The sequence below is a fragment of the Prionailurus bengalensis genome, chromosome B2 (assembly GCF_016509475.1).
Source record: "Prionailurus bengalensis isolate Pbe53 chromosome B2, Fcat_Pben_1.1_paternal_pri, whole genome shotgun sequence".
In the NCBI taxonomy this organism is placed as follows: Eukaryota; Metazoa; Chordata; class Mammalia; order Carnivora; family Felidae; genus Prionailurus; species Prionailurus bengalensis.
The window spans coordinates 9,006,024-9,026,502 of record NC_057349.1 but is presented as its reverse complement, the minus strand read 5'-3'; the positions used below and the strand labels follow the sequence as shown (position 1 = coordinate 9,026,502).

The window sequence follows — 20,479 nt, the reverse complement described above, 5'->3', positions numbered from 1 at the left end:
CCTACAAAGGATGATTTTTGTAACGGAGAAATAATGACAGTCTTATCATTGGGCAGTGTATAATCACCCACAGCCCGGGTGCCCTTAAGAATACGGGCTGTCTGCCTGAGCAGTCTTCTGAATTCTTCCGCCAAAAGATCCGTTTGCTACTCACTCATTCATTTGGGTGGCTGCTGACATTTGCTAATAGTCAAGCAGCAGATAGAAGTTACCGGAGTTTCAGAAAATATATGGGTATTAGAACTTACTTTTTTTCCCCCCCTGTAAATTGGGAACTGCCATCACTCAGTTTGAGTGACAGAACACTTTTCACTGAAGTGTATGGAATGTCTGTGCTCCAGAGGAACCTGGCTAGGAAATCCCTGAACAAATTGGGTTTTGGTTTTCTTTGGGTAGTTTAAGTATTCCGTTTCTGTATTTAATATTTTAAGTAGCCATGGGCTTTTTAGAAATGGGCAGGAAAAAACTGTATTTGTCTTGTGTAGAATATCAACCAGAAGATTCACGGGAGATCCCATATATTTAAAGATCTAGACGGAGATGCTGATATATTCTTCCAAGTCATAAAATACTTTATAAAATTTTTCCTTGCATCTGTTCTTTTGTCTTCTAAATGGTTACATCTGAGGCAGTTCACTGGAAGATTTCCTTAACACTCCCTACGTTAGCTTACGTTACATATCAAGATATTCGAAAAATTAGTGGCCTTAAAGACCAAACTGTTATAGTTGTCAAAGCCCCTCCAGAAACAAGACTTGAAGTGCCTGACCCAATAGAGGTAAGGAGATAACATCTTTGTTCATCTGCAGAGATCTTTCTGGAATGCTTGAAGTTAAGGAATCGTGGAGTCGTGGACAAAGGGTGTATCCTCTGAAAAACTGGATACTTCTTTCCCATCTATTTTACTTAACCCGAACTTTAAAAAACATTTCAACAGTTCATTATGCATGGAGTCCCCCAGAAATCAAATTTAACATAGCAGCATTGAACTTGGTATATGGCTCCCTGTCCCTCTTGTACTTTCTGTTTCTCTATTATCTGGTGGTTCTGACTGATTTGAACCGTTGGGGAATTTTATGTTGATTGCCCTGGACCCACCAGGAGTAGAGGCATTAATGCTTTAATGTATCTCCCCAATTAAAAAAAAAAAAAAAAAGTAACCCCCCCAACATATCTTAGCACATTTTCAGAATTTATCTTTTATAACATGTTTACTTTTAAGAAACCACATAAGGCTGTGGCTGAATTGATAGACTAGAATATTAGAAGAAAGTAGGGAGCATGTTTTTCTGATTAGTTTCAGATAATCTTCACTAATATAGGCCGGGACTGTAACTATAAGATAAAGAAATGTAGCAAAAAGGAAATGCATAGAAAATAAGAGAATGAAATTTGCAAGCTCCCATCTAGGGTACAGTTCTCACCTTAAATGATATTAATAGCTCTGTGACCCAGATGAAGAAGAATTTTAGATGTTAGTGTGCCGTATTCTCTTATTAAACTCTGCTCCTATCACGTAAGAATGCTATTCATCCAGTGGTTATTAAAGTTCACATGAAAAAGCCCTGCCAGGGGCATCTGGGTGTCTCAGTCGGTTAAGCGTCCGACTTCAGCTCAGGTCATGATCTCGAGGTCTGTGAGTTCGAGCCCCGCGTCAGGCTCTGTGCTGACAGCTCAGAGCCTGGAGCCTGTTTCAGATTCTGTGTCTCCCTCTCTCTGACCCTGCCCCGTTCATGCTCTGTCTCTCTCTGTCTCAAAAATAAATAAACGTTAAAAAAAAGAAAAAGCCCTGCCATATAGGAAAAACAACATGGAAATACTGTCTATGGAATATTTAAAAGACCTTTTAATAGTTTGCATAGAAGCAGTATATTTAAAGAACACAGTTCACCTCCTCTAGGGCAGGGGTCAGCAAACTTTTTCTTTAAAGGATCAGGCAATAGGGCGTCCGACTTCAGCTCAGGTCATGATCTCACAGTTCGTGAGTTCGAGCCCCACGTTGGGCTTTGTGCTGACAGCTCAGAGGCTAGAGCCTGTGTACCCCCGCCCCCGCCCCTTCCGCACTCATGCTCTGTCTCTGTTTCTCAAAAGTGAGTAAACGTTAAAAAAAAAAAAAAAGTTAAAGGATCAGGCAGTAAATATTTTTGGACTTGTGAGCCATAAGTCTCTGTTGGGACAACTCAACTGCACGACTCTGCCATTATGATAGTATGAGGGAAAAAAAAAAAAAAGCCAGAGGCAATCCATAAACCGTGGGAATGGCATGATTCTATGCCAATAAAACTTTATTTACAAAGCCAGTCGATGGGCTGGATTTGGCCTTCGGGCTGCAGTTTGCTGGCCCCTGCTTTTGATCGGAGTGGGCTACCAGTGAAGAAGCAAAATAAAGAATGAAAATTACCCTTACTTTCCATTTTTAGATGATAATTACTGTAGCTTTCATTTTTCAGTTTGGACTTTTCTCACTTCTTCTGTTTATAGAGCCTACAAATACATTTGGCAAGTACCCAAGGGCCCATTGAGGTATATTTGTGTCCAGAAGAGACAGAAACACACAGTCCAATGAAAACAAACAACCAAGACCACAATGGGAATATCCCGAAACCCCCTTCCAAAGGTAAAAATCCAGCTTTTTCATTTGGAAACTATGTTAAAAATGAAGGTGATTGGAAGGACCCTGTGTCAGAACCACACGTCTAGGCAAGAAATGAAAACTTTTGTTATTAAACGTTTTTAAGGTAACTTTTTTTAAGGCATTGGGACTGGTTACAGAATAAAATAATGATCTTGAGCAAATGACTCCTCCACCCTCGAATGGAGTCCCTCAGGCTTTTGCAATCAGAAACCATTTGCTTAGTGTTTTAGAAAACCAACTCAAGTGCGGAGTGAAGCTGTGAGCTGTTGGGGTGAATCATCAGCGACACTGAAAGGCAACAAGTTTGGAGAGAAAAGCCTTTTGTCGACAGAAGTTGTAACTGAATTTCCACCCTCCCTCCCCGACCCCAGTGTGATGGGGACAAGACATGGGAGGAATAACCCCGGGGGGAGTCTAAGTTCTCCCCTCTTTTCACAGACTGGGGGACGTGTATTTAATTTTTCTTCCTACCGTTTCCCAGTATAGCAGCAAGAATAGGAGTGATTTACGTGAATAGGTTCTGATCTAATACTGAGCAAAAAACAAAAAACACAGCACCTCAGAGGGTAAAACGAAAGACCCCCCCCTTTTTTTTTCAGAAAAGAAATTCAAAGAGGATATGTCTTATTACATGTGTTTTTAGAGGTATCTTTAAAAAGTTAGTTGAAAAAGGCTAAGTTAAAATCAGTGAGCCCTACCAGGAAGCCAGTGTTTCACTATTGATATTTTGTTTTGTTTTTCCTTTAAATAGTGACTAACTGGGGGCACCTGGGTGGCTGAGTCCGTTGAGCATCCGATGACTCTTGATTTTGGTTCAGGTCATGGTCCCAGGGTCGTGGGATCAAGCCCTGCATCGGGCTTCATGCTGTGATGCGTGTGGAGTCTGCTTAAGGTTCTGTCTCTCTCCCTCTGCCCCTCTCACCCACTCAAGATCTCTCCCTCTCAATAAATAAATAGTGACTAACTGATAGCAGAACAAAGTGTTGGAACTTGTTAGCCTGTAATCTTTGAAATGACTTGTAGTCTCGTTTGCTAACAGTGGACGTTTCAAAAGATGAATGAGTTAGACCAGAACAGAGAAAGGCAGCCCGTCGCTGTGAACAGTTAGCACGAGATGGTCTGGACCGCAGTGTCGTTCTGATCAACCTTAGCAGAGGGCGCATGCTCTTATAACAGTGACGTGCATATTCTTCTAAAAAGTCGATTCGATTTGCTCCTAATTTATTTTTCTGTTTCCCCCATTTCTTTTTCCCCCTTTCAGACTTGGCTTCAACCAACTCAGGACATAGCGATTGTTCAATTTCTATGGCGAACCTTTCTCCTTTGGCCTCCCCAGCCAACCTCTTACAGCAGACTGAGGACCAAATTCCTTCCAACCTGGAAGGACCATTTGTGAACTTACTGCCCCCCCTGCTCCAAGAAGACTATCTCCTAAGCCTTGGGGAGGAAGAAGGCATCAGCGATCTCTTCGATGCTTACGATTTGGAAAAGCTCCCACTGGTGGAAGATTTTATGTGTAGTTGATTATGCATTGTGTGAACTCCCCTTATAAACCAATATTTTTTTATTATGGAACCAGAACATCTGTCATGCAGTGTTGTCCCTTCCTGCCTTCTTCCTCCGAGATAGTATCATGAAGTAAACTACAAACTTCAGAACAAAGCTGACATTTTAATGAATTTAAAAAAAAAATTTTTTTTTTCGTTTATTTGTCTAAACGCACAGTCGCAGGCGCCCTTGGGAAAGCCCTGCTTTGCCCCAGGCTCCAAAATCTCCTGGATGCGTCAGCAAGTGAGAAAATGTGCAATCAGGTGTCTCTCACCCGTATTTTTCTTCCCCCACCCCCTTCCCGGATTGGCTTGCTGTCCCTGATGGATGGGCTGTCGAATGGGGTCTGGCCACCTGGCCCACTCGAAAACAGCAATCTTCCTTAATAGCATTTCAAGCCGTGCCTTCTCCGCAGAATGCATGTCTTTGGGGTCTGCTAATATGGAACGGAACGGCAGGAACTGTAAACTTGAAGTCATGCAAAAAGTATGAAATGGATTTCTTCAGCTCTTCTTAGGAATATTTAAATTACTGTCATAATTCAGTGTAAGCTATGGACCGCGTGTCCCGCCAGGAGGTCGAGAGAACCCGCACAGCCTTTCGGATGAAGAACTCTGTTTTCTACTATCTGTTGCAGATACAGAGGAACCATAGTGTTCTGCCACTCGAAGCTGTTGTGGATTTTCCTGACTCCATTAACCACTCCCAGTCCCCCGCCCCCAACGTATTTGTCAGTTTAAAGTTGATTTGTAGCAAATGCTCACTTAGAAGTTCTTTGTGGATTGTTTTAGGCTTTTAAAAAAGAATTTTTTTTTTTTAGCCGCCATTGAAGCATTCCTGTGGCACCCATCACCATTTCAATTTAATTGTTTACTTTGAAACGGTTTTTTGCTCATTGGAATGATTTAAGCAGAGGTAGAGAACCTCTACTGATCAGAGCATCTAGACGCGTGGGACTGCAGGTGTAACAGCTTTGGCAAGAAGCACCAACCCCTTCTCGCTTCCCTTCCTGGGAGCGAGGGGGTCCTGGGGCTCGCAGACACCGGTGGCCCATGCGAGAGGAGAACCAGGTCAGATGACAGAGCAAGTCCCAGGGAGCCGCAGGTGTGGATCCCTCCGTCCTCGGGCTTCCCTCCTTCCCCCCCTCCCCGGGCCCCGAGAGTGGGGCAAGGGCTCTCTTACACTGCACTCAGGGAGACCACTTCTCAGGATGGGGTCAGATGGAGAGGCCTCCGGGGACAAAGACATCCCCGCCGTGTGAGTGGCATTCTGTGGGCATTCACTTAACGCTGGCGAGACCGGGGCACCCCCCCCCCCCAATGCCCAGGGGGGGCTGCAGTCGTCCTGGCCAGAGCCCGGTCCCCTTCCTCCATGAAGGAGTAAAGTTGAACCAAGGGAAGCCGGGAGGTGGGAAAAGAAGCGATAGAATGCCGGGGCGCCTCCCGCTTTACTCTCCGGGGATGGTGTCCCCCAGTTGCTGGAGGCTTCGTGTCAGCCGCACATCCTCCCAGGTACGTCCAAGAATGGCTTTCCCGTGGGCCCCGGGAGCGAGCCTTCTCCCCCCCCTCCCCTCCCCCCCCCCCCCCCCCCCCCCCCGGGCGGTGGCCTGGTACCTCAGATCCATTCCTTGGATACTGAAGACTGCAGGAATGAGGGAGTCACATAAGAAACAAACAGAAAACAAAACCCTCAAGATGAAACAAACGGTTAAATTGAAATGCTCTGTGCCTGACGCAGTAGCACTCGATTCCTGTGTTGAAGTGACTCGAGACCATCCCTTGGGAAAAACACAAAACAAGACAAAACAAAACAAAACAAAAAACCACGAAAGCCCCAGCCAGTTTACTCTAGGTAGATTTCCACAATATGCAAAGTGGTGGTGGGGTCAAAACAAATGACACCAGCACTTTAAACTCTTTGTGTGGGTATGCGTGGGTGTATGTTTGGGAAGGCAAACAAAGGTGCAGATTATCCTCGTTTTTTCTTCCTCGGCCTCCGTCCCCAGCCTCCTCCCTCACACACACTGGATTTGGTACAAATAGCGGTGTGGTCCGTGATGAAGCCTTGGGGTGGGGGAGGGAGGGGGAGCTTTGTGTCAAGTGCCTACTGGAAATGCACTGTGGGGTGTTTTCCTGTATGGGAAACCGTTTATGCCAAGCTTTCCCCCATTTCCCATATTTATCTCATCTGGTTAGCTGCCTCTGCTCCCAGCTTTGTCTCATTCTCTTTGCCAGCTGCACAAAGCTGATTTTTTTCCAAAGTCTAAAGACTGAGCTCACCTGGCTAGGTTGCTGTGTGTTCTGTTGACTTTCTCGCGAAGCCTTTGCGTGATGTAATGATGCCGTATTTATTGTTTTTAAAAGAGAAAGGAATACTAATAAGTCTTAAAGAGTTCCTTCACGCGTAAGATTTTTTTTTCCCCCCAGTTAGTGGGCTTAACTGGTGTACCTTAATTAGATGTCCGTGCTGTGTTCCATTTGCATTAGTCCTTTTCTTTCTGACGTAGTATCTGGCGTACCCAGCGGGTTAGTACTACGGTATTTGTGTTACTTTAAGTACTGAGTCTGCAGGTTTTCTGGTACCATTGAGTTGCTGCTATTAACGCTCACACATGAAATGGCTGAAAGTTACAAGTGTGCAAATTATGACTGCGTGAGCCTTACAAAATAAAGTGTATAAAGGGCAACACATGAGCTGTCAAACAGTGTTAGGTGTGTGTTCATATGTACAGATCTGTGCATAGCGGTCGTTTTATTTAAGTTGATATGTAGTCTACTCACATTTTCATTATCTAGCAATTTTGTACAAAAAAAAAATAGCAATTAATTTGTAAACACTGCCAGAGTATTTTCTAGCTGGTTTGTAATTTTTTAAGAGTGTCATATTGCGTTTTCGTTTTTCGTCGTGGTTTCTGTTTCCGTTTTCGTTGTTTTCGGTGTAGATCTGTAAATAAAACTGCAGTATTTAAAGCTTTATCTTTCAGGAAAAAGAGAGTAAGAACTCGAGGAGTGCATGACAGCCTGTGTGTGAGAGGAAGGGTCGGAAGGAAGATGGCTTTGCAGTGGTATGGCAAGTCCGATTGTGGGAATTTCTTTTCCTACGGGGTACGTGATTTTGTCGAAAGGAAGTATCTCTCCCACAATTGGGAGTAGGCAAACTACTAATCGGTTTAGCTTCGTGTTGTATGCTAGTTTAAAAAAGAAAATATGTAATATAATGTAAAAAAAAAAAAAAGCTTTTATGATGGATTTTGTAAATAGATTTGTTACAGGGTAAACCTGTTCTCTAGCTGTGATCTTACCACTTCAAATGGGTGTAATTTGAATAAATTTTGTATGGTAAAGGATCAATAAAATGATTTTTTTTTTTAAGAGTTCAGACTTGTAAATGGCTTTTCTTAACACCATCTCGTGTTCCTATGTTAACTTCAGTTTTGGGGATGCGCTTTAACAAGGGGAAAGGTTGCCCAGAAGCTGAAGAACGTCACACACCTTACCCTTTATTTGGGACTTGGGGAGCACGGGACATCCTTTTCGAGCACCTGTAGTGTGCTTAGCACTTAGAACATGCTGTCCCTCTGGCCACCTGCAAAAACCACTTCCAGATATTGAAGGATTTTTACACTATGGGACAAGTCCAGTTTTATTCATCATAAGAAGTATGAAGCCAAAAGATTTTAATTCTCAAGATGGATAATTACCTCCCTTGTCCAAGATTCTGTATCTCTTGTAATACTGCCTAGGAGCAGGTTAGGAATTTTGGATGGCCATCTTATTATTATTATTTTTTTTAATACTTATTTTTGAGAGAGAGAGGGAGACCCAGAATCCGAAGCAGGCTGAGCTGTCAGCACAGAGCCCGCCATCGGGCTTGGACCCACAAACGGCAAGATCATGACCTGAGCCGAAGTCGGACGCTTAACTGACTGAAACACCCAGGCGCCCCATCTCATATCCTTCATGCTCAGCTTATCATCTAAACTCCCCAACTGTTGTGTCTTGTACATATACACACGCAATCAGTCAATCAATACACAAGGGTATAAAGTTCAAAAACAAAACCATTCCTGCCCCTTCCCCCAACCTATTCACCCTAGAGGAAACCACAATTCTCAATTTTCTGATGCATATCCCTCCAGTTGCTTCCCAGGCAGATATACACGGGTGTGCACGTGCATGTGTATTTTAACATAAATCCTACCACGTTCCCTCATCTGCAGCTCCTGTTGTGTCCTCGCTGTAAATTCAGCCGTCTTTCCAAGTTTGTACTTACACACCACGTTCACGCTCTTCAAAGCCTGCATAGCATTCCAGTGGTTAAAAGTGTATTTAATAATTTTGTTTACCTAGGTAATTTTTTAAATTTACTTTTAAATTTTTATTTGTTTGTTTGTTTATGTATTTATTTTTAAATCGACCTCCAAGTTAAGTCTGCAGATTTTCTGGTACCACTGAGTTGCTGCTGTTAATGCTCACACGTGAAAAAGCTAAAAGTCACAAGTGTGCAAATGATGACTGCAGTAATGATTTCAGGAGTAGATTCCGGTGATTCATCCCCTACATATAACACCCAGGGCTCATCCCAACAAGGGTCCTTAATGCACCTTACCCATTTAGCCCATCCCCCCCACCCCTCTAGCAACCCTCAGTGCATTCTCTGTGTTTAAGAGGCTCTTATGTTTTGTCCCCCTCCCTGGTTTTGTATTATTTTTGCTTTCTTTCCCCGATGTTCATCTGTTTTGTATCTTAAATTCCACCTACGAGTGAAGTCATATGATTTGTCTCTCTCTGACTGACTAATTTCACTTAGCATAATCACCTCGGTAATTTTCTATTGGAGAATTTGGAAATCTATTGGAGATTTGTGTTCATTTTGCTATAAAGAATAACATGTTAAGTTTTATTGAGTACTTACATTGTGCCAGGTACAATTTTTTTTTATGTGGTAAAATACACATACCACAAAATTTAACATTGGTGACATCTGTACATTTACAGTCTTGTGCAGTGAGTTCCAGAACATTTTCAACATCCCAAAAGGAAACCCCATGCCCGTTACCAAACCCCATAGCCCTACTCCCAACCCCCGGCAACCTCTCATCTGCTTTCTGTCTGCACGCGTTGGCCTGTTCTGGATATTTCCTATAAATGGAATCCTACAATAAATGGCCTTTCGGGTCTGCCTTTTCTTCACTTAGCACAATGTCCTCAAGGTTCCTCCGTGTTCAAGCCCTTGTCACTACTTTCCTTTTATGCTTGAGTAATGTTCCGTCGTGTGGATATGCCACATTTTGTTTATCCATTCATCAGTTAATGGACATTTGGGTTGTTTCTACCTTTTGGCTATTGGAATGCCAGATACTATTTTAAGTGCTTTCTCTGAGTGCTCTCTGTTTTCTCAAAGCATACATCACTAGCTAAAGTATGTATCTGTTATTTCTCCGCTTCTAGAATGTAAGCTCAGTGAGGAGAGGAACTTCATGTTGTTCTCTGCTGTGCCCCCAGTTCCTAGAAGAGTGACTGACATATAGTAAGCACCTAAGCCATATATGAGTGAGTTATTCCTGTTTTGCAGATGAGTCTGGGGTTTAAAAATGTCACAGGGGCGCCTGGGGGCTCGAGTCAGTTGAGCATCCAACTTCAGCTCAGGTCATGATCTCACGGTTTGTGAGTTCGAGCCCCCGCATCAGGCTCTCTGCTCTTGGTTCAGACCCCACCCAGGGTCCTCTGACCCACCCCTCACCCCTACCGCACCCCCACCCCTGCTCTCTGCCCCTTCCCTGCTCTCATGCTCTTTCTCTCTCTCCCTCAAAAATAAATAAACATTTAAAATATCTAAAGAAATAGGGGCGCCTGGGTGGCTCAGTCAGTTGGGCGACCGACTTCGGCTCAGGTCATGATCTCGAGGTCTGTGAGTTCGAGCCCCGCGTCGGGCTCTGTGCTGACAGCTCAGAGCCTGGAGCCTGCTTCCGATTCTGTGTCTTCCTCTCTCTCTCTGCCCCTCCTCCGCTCATGCTCTCTCTCTCTGTCAAAAATAAATAAAACATTAAATTTTTTTTTAATCTAAAGAAATAAAAATGATACAAACAAAACAAACACAAAGAGCCCAAAGACAAGGCAGTGTTGTGGTGAGCTTTTCGTCTGTGCTGTCTGTCCTCTTTTTCCTCAGTTTGTACCTTGTACTGGACTCTCCCCCCCCGCCGCCCCACATTTTTGCATTTCATCTGCTTTAGTTCTTGAGTCCCATTTTCCCAATTTGGTTGTCTGACCTGTCATCCACCATAGCTGCTACCCTACCCAGGCGCCTCCACATTTGGTCAGCAGCTACTCTGTACTCAAGCCAGCGGTAAAAGCTGAAAAAAATGATACAAAGATATAGTCCTTCCTCCAGGTGAACTGTTGAAGGCAGGGGTAGAGGATCTAGGGAATAAAAGAAGAATTGCCTGTATATAAAAGCAGTTGAAAAAATGTAGACAAGATACAACTAAATCAATTGTGTAGGGCTACATCCTTTTTTTTTTTAAATTATTTTATTTTAACGTTTATTTATTTTTGACAGAGAGAGAGACAGAGCATGAACAGGGGAAGGGCAGAGAGAGAGGGAGACCCAGAATCCAAAACAGGCTCCAGACTCTGAGCTGTCAGCACAGAATCCGATGCGGGGCTCGAGCTCACAGACCACGAGATCATGACCTGAGCTGAAGTCGGACGCTCAACCGACTGAGCCACCCAGGCGCCCAGAGCTATGTCCTTTTAAAAGGTGAATATAGGGGCACCTGGGTGGCTCAGTTAGTTGGTTGAGCGTCCAACCCTTGATTTCAGCTCAGGTCATAATCGTGGGGTGGGGCGATCCAGCCACGTGTCAGGCTCTGTGCTGAATGTGGAGCCTGCTTAAGATTCTCTCTCTCCCTCTTTCTGCCCCTCTCCCCCACTTGTGCTCGCTCTCTCTCTCTCTCTCTCTCTCTGACATAAAATAATAAAAGAATAGAATAGAATAAAATAAAATGGTGAGTATAGGGCTGGGATGTGTAAATATAATTCAAAACTTTGTCTGAATATTGTTTTAGAAATGGAGTGTCCTCAAGAGAATTTAGAAGCCAGTCTCGGCAATATTAAGAGATAAAAAATAACAGAAAAGCTCATTGCATTCCCTCACACGGTGTGTCCATGAAATCATTCATTGATTCATTTAGTCACGAAGGATGTCAGGCGCTGTTGTAGTTTCTGGAGTCCAAATAGAAAAAGGCATAGTTCCTATCCGCAACAGGAAGCTTAGAGTCTGGTTGGGGAAGAAACATGTTTTAGCTGGAAGTAAACAGTGGGGGCCAGATCTTAAATAAGCAATTTTTCTTTCTTTTTTTTCAAAACTTTTTTAATGTTTATTTTTGAGAGAGAGATGGAGCGTGAATGGGGGAGGGGCAGAGAGGGAGACACAGAATCCGAAGCAGGTTCCAGGCCCCGAGCTGTCAGCACAGAGCCCCATGTAGGGCTCGAACTCACAGACCGTGAGATCATGACCTGAGCCGAAGTCAGATGCTCAACTGACTGAGCCACCCAGGCACCCCAAGCAATTTTTCTTTCTGAAGCCATATTTGAAAGACTGGGAACAGCAGGTGATTAGAGGCAGAAACAGAAATGGAGGGAGGCCGCAGCCTTCCTACCCAATAGCTTTATCAAACAAGATTCTGACCTGGGTAGTGTGGAGCCAATCCCCAGTCCCGGGCCCGGGCCCGTGCATGTAGGTGCAAGAGGGTTTGTAGAAGATTGCCCAGGTAAGCATGACTCAAACATGAATAAACCAATGGATTCATTTTCTAGGATCTCAGGAACTGGGGAGCCGCCACATAGACCTGGACTGCAACCCTGATATCATGAAGGAAAACGACAAGTTTAAACGGTAGGTGATGCACTGAGACCTTTAGTGAGAACTCGTGCGCTGGCTATTGAGAATGCGTCCGCCAGGAGTCCGTGAGGAGTTAAAAGAAGTAGCATGTGTAGCTGCCAGTTGGGATGACCTAGAGAATGCACAAAGAAGGCTTTTCATTGTGCCTTTAAGTCCAGGATGGGATGGCTGAAAGACAGAGCGATTTATGAAACTGTTCTGAAATGTCTACAACACTAAAAATTACAATTATGCTTTTCGTGTCTGTGAAGAGTACTGTCGAAAAGTTCTGGAGTGCCTTATGTTGCAGTGTCTGCGAAGGGCTGTGGAAAACAGGGGGATCAAAGTCCCGCGTTACCAGGAGTGTGGCTCAGGAACAAACACTAGAAACTCCAACAGTGCTTCCTTTGGGAGGTTTCAGGACTTGGGTATATACCGCGTAACTGGATGGTTGGAACTAATTCTCGGGGAGACCGTGGCGGTGTCTCCTCTTTCCTACACCCCCTTCAGGGATTGCCTGCATACAAGCCGGCAACGCAGAAACATGGGTATTAGAACCCAGGGAGTTAAGAGACACAAAGCAAACCACTAATCAAGCCCGTGTTTTTCAAGTCAGACAAAGCCACGTCAACTGGTGATGATAAAATCACAGAATTTGAGCTGGAAGGCCACCCCATAGCAAGGAGCTGCTTTCATCATGTGACGGTTTAGCGATCAATTCTTTTTTCATCATCAAAAAAAAAAAAAAAAGTCTCCAGAATCCTAATCCAACAGTCTCTCTGCTATATCCATAAGGTTTCTCAGTTCTCAGACACGCACGGAAATCTGCCTCTTCCTAGTTTTAGCCCTGGAACTGGAGCCCAGCTGTCATGGTTAATTCATCATTTTGAATTAACATAGCTTCTAGAAGTTCCCCATCCAGATTGTCCACTAGCAGCGTAATCTCTTCTACTCTTCCACACCACATTTCAGAGGCGGCCGCTTCTACATAGGAGGTTCCATTTCCCCCTTGAAAGACTCAGTCATCTCTTCCTGTGCAGACCGCTTTTCAGCTTCAGAAGGCTTTCAGATGGCTTTTTCCCCATGAGCAAAGTCAGGGGCATTTGCCTCAGCTGAAGCCTAAATTATGCTATGTATTCCATCCCTGCATAGTCCTCAGCACTGTACAGGGCTTTGTAGTATACAAAGCATTTTCATATGCCTTGTCTGTTCATCTAAAGCCATTTGTAACTGACGCCAACAACTCCAGAAGTCACTTATCAAGCTAAAAATGTCGGAACAGTATACGGGCAGTGATGGAAAGCGAGGAAGAAAAGCATTTAGCTGTAAGCCACACTCTGGAGCCCCAAAGAGCAAGAAAGAATACTGTTGTTCCACAGGAGTGACCTGAAATAATGACATTAGTAAATGGAAATTAAACCATGCCAGCAAAGAGATCATGTTTAAGGGGATTAGGACTGAGAATGGAGGTTGTGTGTATTCAGAAATGGAAGGAAGCAGGACACCCAAGATGCTTGGAAACAGCCACAGCTGAATTCTGTCCTTGGCAAGAAACCAAAGAATGGGTGTTCCTTTGGTCAAAGAGAAGACCATCTTTGTTGACTTTGCAGTTGGGTATCTGTTAAGGGGATTAAATGAGTGCTGAAGACAAGGGCAGGCACAGGGCTGTACCAAAGGAAAGGAGAAAATAGACAGTGTGGAAATAGTCCTATTACCTGGTCCTGGGGAGGAAATAAACCAGCAAGTGGGGGCAAAAATTAGTCATAAGGGCAGAACAAAGAACTGGATAGGACTTCTGCCCTGGCAATATGGCAGACTAGATAGCCAGGAAAGCCTCCGGTTAGAAAAGATCAAGATTGCATAGAAAAAAAAAAAAGAAATTATGTTGTTGTTTTGCTGAGATTACGGGAAATTCCCAATGGCCAGAAGAATAAAAAAGAAAACTGAGCAGAAAAGAAAGACTGAAGAACACGCACAGGGGACGACAGGTGTGCCTAAAGACAGACAGCGCTTTAATTGCCAATATTGGTGCTGCAAATGAGGGCAAGAAGTCTTGGGCCAACAGAGAAAGAATGAAGTATTGAACCTCAGACTGCCAGATTAAGCCAGAGAAATTGGAAGAAGGCTCTAATGCTTCAGGTGATAGTCATCTCCCTGGCTTTCAGCAGAGCAAAATCCTCTCTGGACGGGTCTTTCACGTAGGACCACAGACTTGATGCTCCCACATGAGCTCACAGTCAAAGATCATTGGATACATAAGGAAACTAACCAGCATCAGTAGCAGAAGCAGCAATGATCAGATTTAGACCTCAAAGGTACCGAATATAAAATGAATATACATGAAATGCTTAAAGAAATAAAAGATATCAAAAACATGAGTAAACAGTAAGAGATGATCAAGCTAAGGAGGTCATTACAAACTGGAAAGTAAATCTGACACAATTACCAAGAATGTAGCACAGAGACAAAATGAGATTTAATATATATATATATTAATCTATATATATAGATCTATATTATTATATATAGATAAATATATATGTATATATATATATATATATAAGTGTATATATATTAAAAGATAGGAGGGATTGGATTATTTTTTTCTGTAAAGAGCCAGGTAATACATGTTTTTGGCCTTGTGGATCTTAAGGTCTCTGTCAAAACTACTCAACTTGTCTGTGCAGCATGAAAACACCCCTAAACAGCATGTAAATAAATGAGCATGTGTATATTCCAACAAAACATAATGATTGATTCTAAAGCTTGATATTCGTGTAATTTTTACTAGTCACAAATACTATTCTCTTTTGATTTTTTTCAGCCATTTCTTTTTTTTTCCAGCCACTTAAAAAATGCAAAAATTGTGTGTTGAGCCCGACCGCAGATCTAAGAGAATGCTGGCTATTAAGAAATGCAAGCATTTTGGACTAGGAGGCGATAAGAAGAGAAAGGGCCAGGTGATGCGGATCTAGGCTTCCTATTTTGTTTTACTTTGAAGACACTAAACTCTTGAGGTTATGTTCACTTCAAAAAATAATAATAATAATATTTAAAAATACGTAAATAAAGCAAACATTGTTTTTAGCTCACAGTTGTACAAAAAAAAAGGTGGTGGGTGGTTTCTGGTCCAACATGGATAGCGTGGAAGTTGTCTCTCCTGTCCTCGCAGCAAGAAAAAAGCTGAACAATGTGAAAATCAACAACTCTCCTTGGATTCATCAGAGAATTGAGATCCAGGACAAACCCCTCCCCTGAAAACTGTATATATGGAAAATGAGAGCATGTCTGGAGCAGAGCTGGCCCCTGGAACCAGCAAGTAGTATGAAAGTCTAAATTTTTAAAAAATGTTTATTTATTTTTGAGAGACAGAGACAGAGCACGAGCAGGGGAGGGGCATAGAGAGAGGGAGACACAGAATCCGAAGCAGGCTCCAGGCTCTGAGCTGTCAGCGCAGAGCCCAATGCGGGGCTCGAACCCACAAACCGTGAGATCATGACCTGAGCAGACATCGGTCGCTTAACCGACTGAGCCACCCGGGTGCCCCATGTTGTGTGAAAGGCAACATGTCTAGAAAGCAATCGGCTAACTGTTGGGGTCTGAACGTTGAGGATAAAATCCCCTGAGGACCCTGTCTCAGGAGGAGCCCTCACATGTACACCAGTTTTTCCTTCAGGACCTCCACCAGGCCCTCAGAGGGAAGATCTAAGAGTATTTCCTTCATGCTTCTAGCAGGGGGAGGGGGAAACTAGCTATTTTGAAATATGCCCACAGTGTTTTGTTCTCCTAAACAAAGGCCCTCGAGGAAAACGATTTTGCCAGATATTAACCCACATGGATTTGGTCAGAGCCTAAATGATGTGGGGAAAAGGACATACCCAATTCCAATGACTTCTAGTCTTCTTGCCCCAACAGTCGCAAGATCACGACATGAGCAGAAACTAAGAGTCCGATGCTTAACTGACTGAGTCACCCAGGCGCCCCTAAAATTTTTGTATAGAGAAGTACAATTGATATTCTAATAGAGGAGAAAGACATAGAATCATACAAAATGTTCAATTAAAATGAGAGAAGAGAAAAAAGTGGAGGACAAAAGAAAAAATACTGAGGGCAGCCAAAAGACAACAGTAACAAATATGGTAGATATATTTTTTTCAAATATAGTAGATATTGTTTCAACTACTATCCATAATCACTTTTAGTGTCAATGGTTTAAATACACCAATTAAGGGGAGTCTGGCTGGCTCAGTCAGTTAAGCATCCGACTTTGGCTCAGGTCATGATCTCACAGCTTGTGACATCTTGGGTTCGAGTCCCAAGTTGGGCTCTGTGCTGACAGCTCAGAGCCTGGAGCCTGTTTCTGATTCTGTGTCTCCCTCTCTCTCTGCCCCTCTCCCGCTTGTGTGTTCTCGCTCTCTCTCTCTCAAAACTAAACATTAAAAAAAAAAAATTAAATACACCAATTAAAAGAGACTCTCAGAGCAGATTAAAAAAATAAGACCATGTGTTATCTATAAGAAATCCTCTTTAAATATAAAGACAGATAGATTAAAAGTAAAGAGGCAGAGAAAAGATATACCAGGCTAACACTGATCAAAACAAAGCAAGAGTAGCTACATTAATTTCAGACAGAATGGAAAGTTATCAGCAAGGAAAGTTATCAGGGATAAAGAAGCGCATTACATAATGATAAAGAGGTTAGTACTCCAAGAAGTGTAACAGCCCTCACTGTGTATGTGCCTACCAGCAGAGTGTCAAAATATGTGATGTAAAAACTGATAGAAATGCAAGGAGAAGGGGCGCCTGGGTGGCTCAGTCAGTTGAGCATCCATCTTCGTTCGGCTCAGGTCATGATCTTATGGCTCGTGAGTTCAAGCCCTGTGTCGGGGTCTGTGCTGACATCTCAGAGCCTGGAGCCTGCTTCAGATTCTGTGTCTGCCCTCCCCTGCTCATGCTCTGTCTCTCTCGCCTTCAAAAATAAATAAACATTAAAAAAAAAAAAAGAACTGCAAGGAGAAATAGACAAACCCACTATTGTAGTTGGGGAATCCAGTACCCCTGTATCACTAACTGACCAGGCAGAAAATCATTCAGACACAGCTGAACTCAAATGAACCATTAGTAAGCTAGATCTAGTGAAAACCTCCAAAAAATCTCATCCAACAGCAAGCTTACATGGAACATTCACCAAGGTAGACTACTTTCTGGACCACAAAACACATCTTAAGAAATTTAAAAGAACAGAAATCAAACAAAGTATGTTCTCAGACAACAGTGAAATTAAATTAAACAGTGAAACAAAACATATCTTAAGAAATTTAAAAGAACAGAAATCAAACAAAGTATGTTCTCAGACAACAGTGAAATTAAAGTAGAAATCAAGAACAGAAAGAGAGGTAGCAAACCCTCAAATACATAGAGATTAAACAACAGACTTCTCAATAACACATGGATCAAAGAAATTTCAAGAGAAATTTTTAAATGCTTTGTAATAATCACAAGTAAAAATGTAATTTACCAAAAATTGGGGGTTACAGCAAAAGCAGTGCTTAGAGGGTAATTTATAGCATTGTATGCATATATTAGAAAAGAAGACAGATCTAGAGTAAATAATCTAAACTTCTACCTTCGTAAACTAGAAAAAGAAGAGCAAATTAAATACAAAGTAAGCAGAAGAAAAGAAATCATAAAAATTAGAGCTGAAATCAATGAAACCGAAACCAAAAAACTTTATAGAGAAAAGAAAAGAGAAGAAAAGAGCATAGGCCTGAATGGAAAATACAAATCTATAAACAACATGAAGATGACATAGAAGACAATCTAGGTCATCCTGTGTTTGGTAATGATTTTTGACATGCGACACCAAAAGCACAATCCACGAAAACAATTCTGATAAGTTGAACACAGTTTGATGCAACCGTATTGGTGCCTCATACTTAGGTGGTGAGTTGACGGGTCTTGTTTTACTGTTATTCATCAAAACTTTCGTGCTACTATCTATTACCACACAATTTAAATTTTTTCTTTCCTTTTTTAAAATTTTTAAATGTCATTCATTCATTCATTCATTCATTCATTCATTCATTTGTTTAGAGAGCACGACCCAGGACAGGGAGTGAGAAGGAGAGAGAGAATCCCAAGCAGGCTCTACACTGTCAGCACAGAGCCCAACGTGGGGCTCACGAACCCTGAGATCATGACCTGAGCCAAAATCAAAGCCGGATGCTCAAGCGACTGAGCCACCCAGGTAACCCCTAAAATTTTTTTCTTAAGGTTGGGCCCCAAAATGCCCAAGAAGGAGACAGGTAAGGGTTTAACAGGCTCTTTGATGGCAAACTGGTCTTCGGAGTACCAAATGTGATCTTTTCGTCGTTTATCATATTGCTAATTAATTATAGAGGAATAACGCACCGCAGGTTGAGGTCATCTTTTTTTTTTTTTTTTTTCTTGCTGTGCACTGCAGGAAAGGCCTCGGACTTAGAGGTAAAACTCGAGAATTGGGTAGCATAAAGAGAAAGGCAAAGCTTTACAATTCATTTTTTTTTTTTAAGCCAAGAAACAAATCAGAAAACAAAAAATTCCAAAGAGAAGCAAGGAGAGAGAAAAAGGTCATTTTGCCGCACCAAGACCACAGAGTGCTTTGCTTAGCTCTTCTTTGAAGTGCTGATGTGTGCAGACAGAGTGCCAGGAACCGCCCTTGATAAAAACTGCTTTTCCTCCAGGCCCCTTGTCCAGCTGTGTCCAGTCACATCTCAAAGGCCCCGGGCACGACTTGCTCCTAGGTAGGTGACAACGGGAGACAGGCTGATGAGAGCAGGGGTCTCCGCTGCTCCTGTGCTATGTGCCCTGCAGCTTCCATAGTTCATTTCATGCAAATACCGGCGGGGAGGGGAGACCTGGAGCGAGGAAGACCGTTCGGAGCCGTGTTGCTGCTTTGCTCCTTCTTGCCTCTGTCTCGCCTCCATATTCCCTGGCTCATTTCCTATCATCTTTGCTTTTCTCTTAGTCCTTCGCTCTCTGAGGCCCACTGTGTCTCAGGCTATCACAGCCTGTGCGATCTCGGCTTGGATGCACCTGCCCTTCACCGCGCGTCCGCTAAGCCCAAATCCCCTCCGACCACCCAGCGCTAGTATTTGGCATCGCGGACCTTACTCTTCCCGATCTGGCTATCGCAGCACGCACCTCATGGAAGAACAGAGACGAAGCAATATTCTATTAAATATTTGTGGGGGCGCCTGGGTGGCTCGATCAGTTAAGCGTCTGACTCTCGGTTTTAGCTCGGGTCGTGATCTCGCATGGGTTCGAGCCCTACATGGGGCTCTGCGCTGATAGCTCGGCGCCGGCTAGAGATTCTCTCTTGCCCTCTCTCTCTCTGCCCCTCCCCCTTGCATGTACATGTACGCTTTCTCTCTCTCTCAACATCAACAAATAAATTAAAAAATATATATATTTGTGGAAACAGGCACCCAACTCCGTTTAAAACCTTCCTTTGGACTCTGCTCCTTTTTACCCTATTTATTGTACTTTGGGGGAAGATAAATATACCTCATAGATACTTTTTCATCTTTTGATTATTTAGCCTCTTAAAATTACAAAGATACTCTTCATGGGAAAGTGACCAACTTTTTTCTCTCCTATTTCTTTTGGCAATTATTTGGTATCACGGAAATAGTACCAACCTTTTAATGGAATTCTACATCATTTATGAAAGCTTCTCTTAGTTTAGGATGATTATTTTCCTTACCAGGGCAAGGGAGTGACATAAAAGCAAAGGAAATGGAGACCATCCTCTGGCCTCTTCCTATCACTTAAAGCTGCCACACCCAGGGCCGCTTACTTGCAGGAGGCCCAGTGAGCATAATGTGGAAAGCCTCCACTCTCAGGGATAAGTTTTTTGTTTTGTTGTTGCTGTTTTCATATTCTTGAGACCGAGATAGAGAACAAGCAGGGGAGGGGCAGAGACAGAGGGAGACAGAATCCTAAGCAGGCTCCACACTGTCAGTGCAGAGCCCCACGTGGGGCTCGAACCCACGAACCGGGAGATCATGACCTGAGCCCAAACCAAGAGTCGGATGCCTAACCTATTGAGCCACCCAGGTGCCCCCACAGATATTCGGTCATGAGATCATGACCTGAGCCGAAATTAAGAGTCAGACGCTTAACTGACTGAGCCACCCAGGCACCTCCAGAGTTAAGCATTATAATAAAGTTTCTGTTGCTTCAGTGATCAAAAATAGAGTAGTTTCAGTGTAACCTCCCAAACATAATTATACAGTGGCATAATTAAGGAGACTTTCCAGACTATTTGGGAAAATTCTAATGCTGCCATGTTTACTGCAAAGATTCAGATATCATTACCAAGACCCTTCTCCTGGCTCTGTTTTGGCTCTGAGTGGCTCTTTCTTACTTTGGCTC

At 43.1% G+C, this 20,479-nt stretch overlaps 1 protein-coding gene across 1 annotated transcript in view; it reads left to right on the top strand.

The window, feature by feature from the left end:
* The window catches only part of E2F3 (E2F transcription factor 3), a 76,121-nt gene extending 68,570 nt beyond the window's left edge, over positions 1-7,551 (top strand). Inside the window, exons 5-7 of the mRNA XM_043590716.1 lie at positions 664-778; positions 2,482-2,617; positions 3,897-7,551. Of these exons, the coding sequence (XP_043446651.1) occupies positions 664-778; positions 2,482-2,617; positions 3,897-4,159 (514 nt within the window). The 3' untranslated portion in view covers positions 4,160-7,551. The remainder of the gene's footprint in view (positions 1-663; positions 779-2,481; positions 2,618-3,896) is intronic.
* Positions 7,552-20,479: the final 12,928 nt, after the last annotated feature.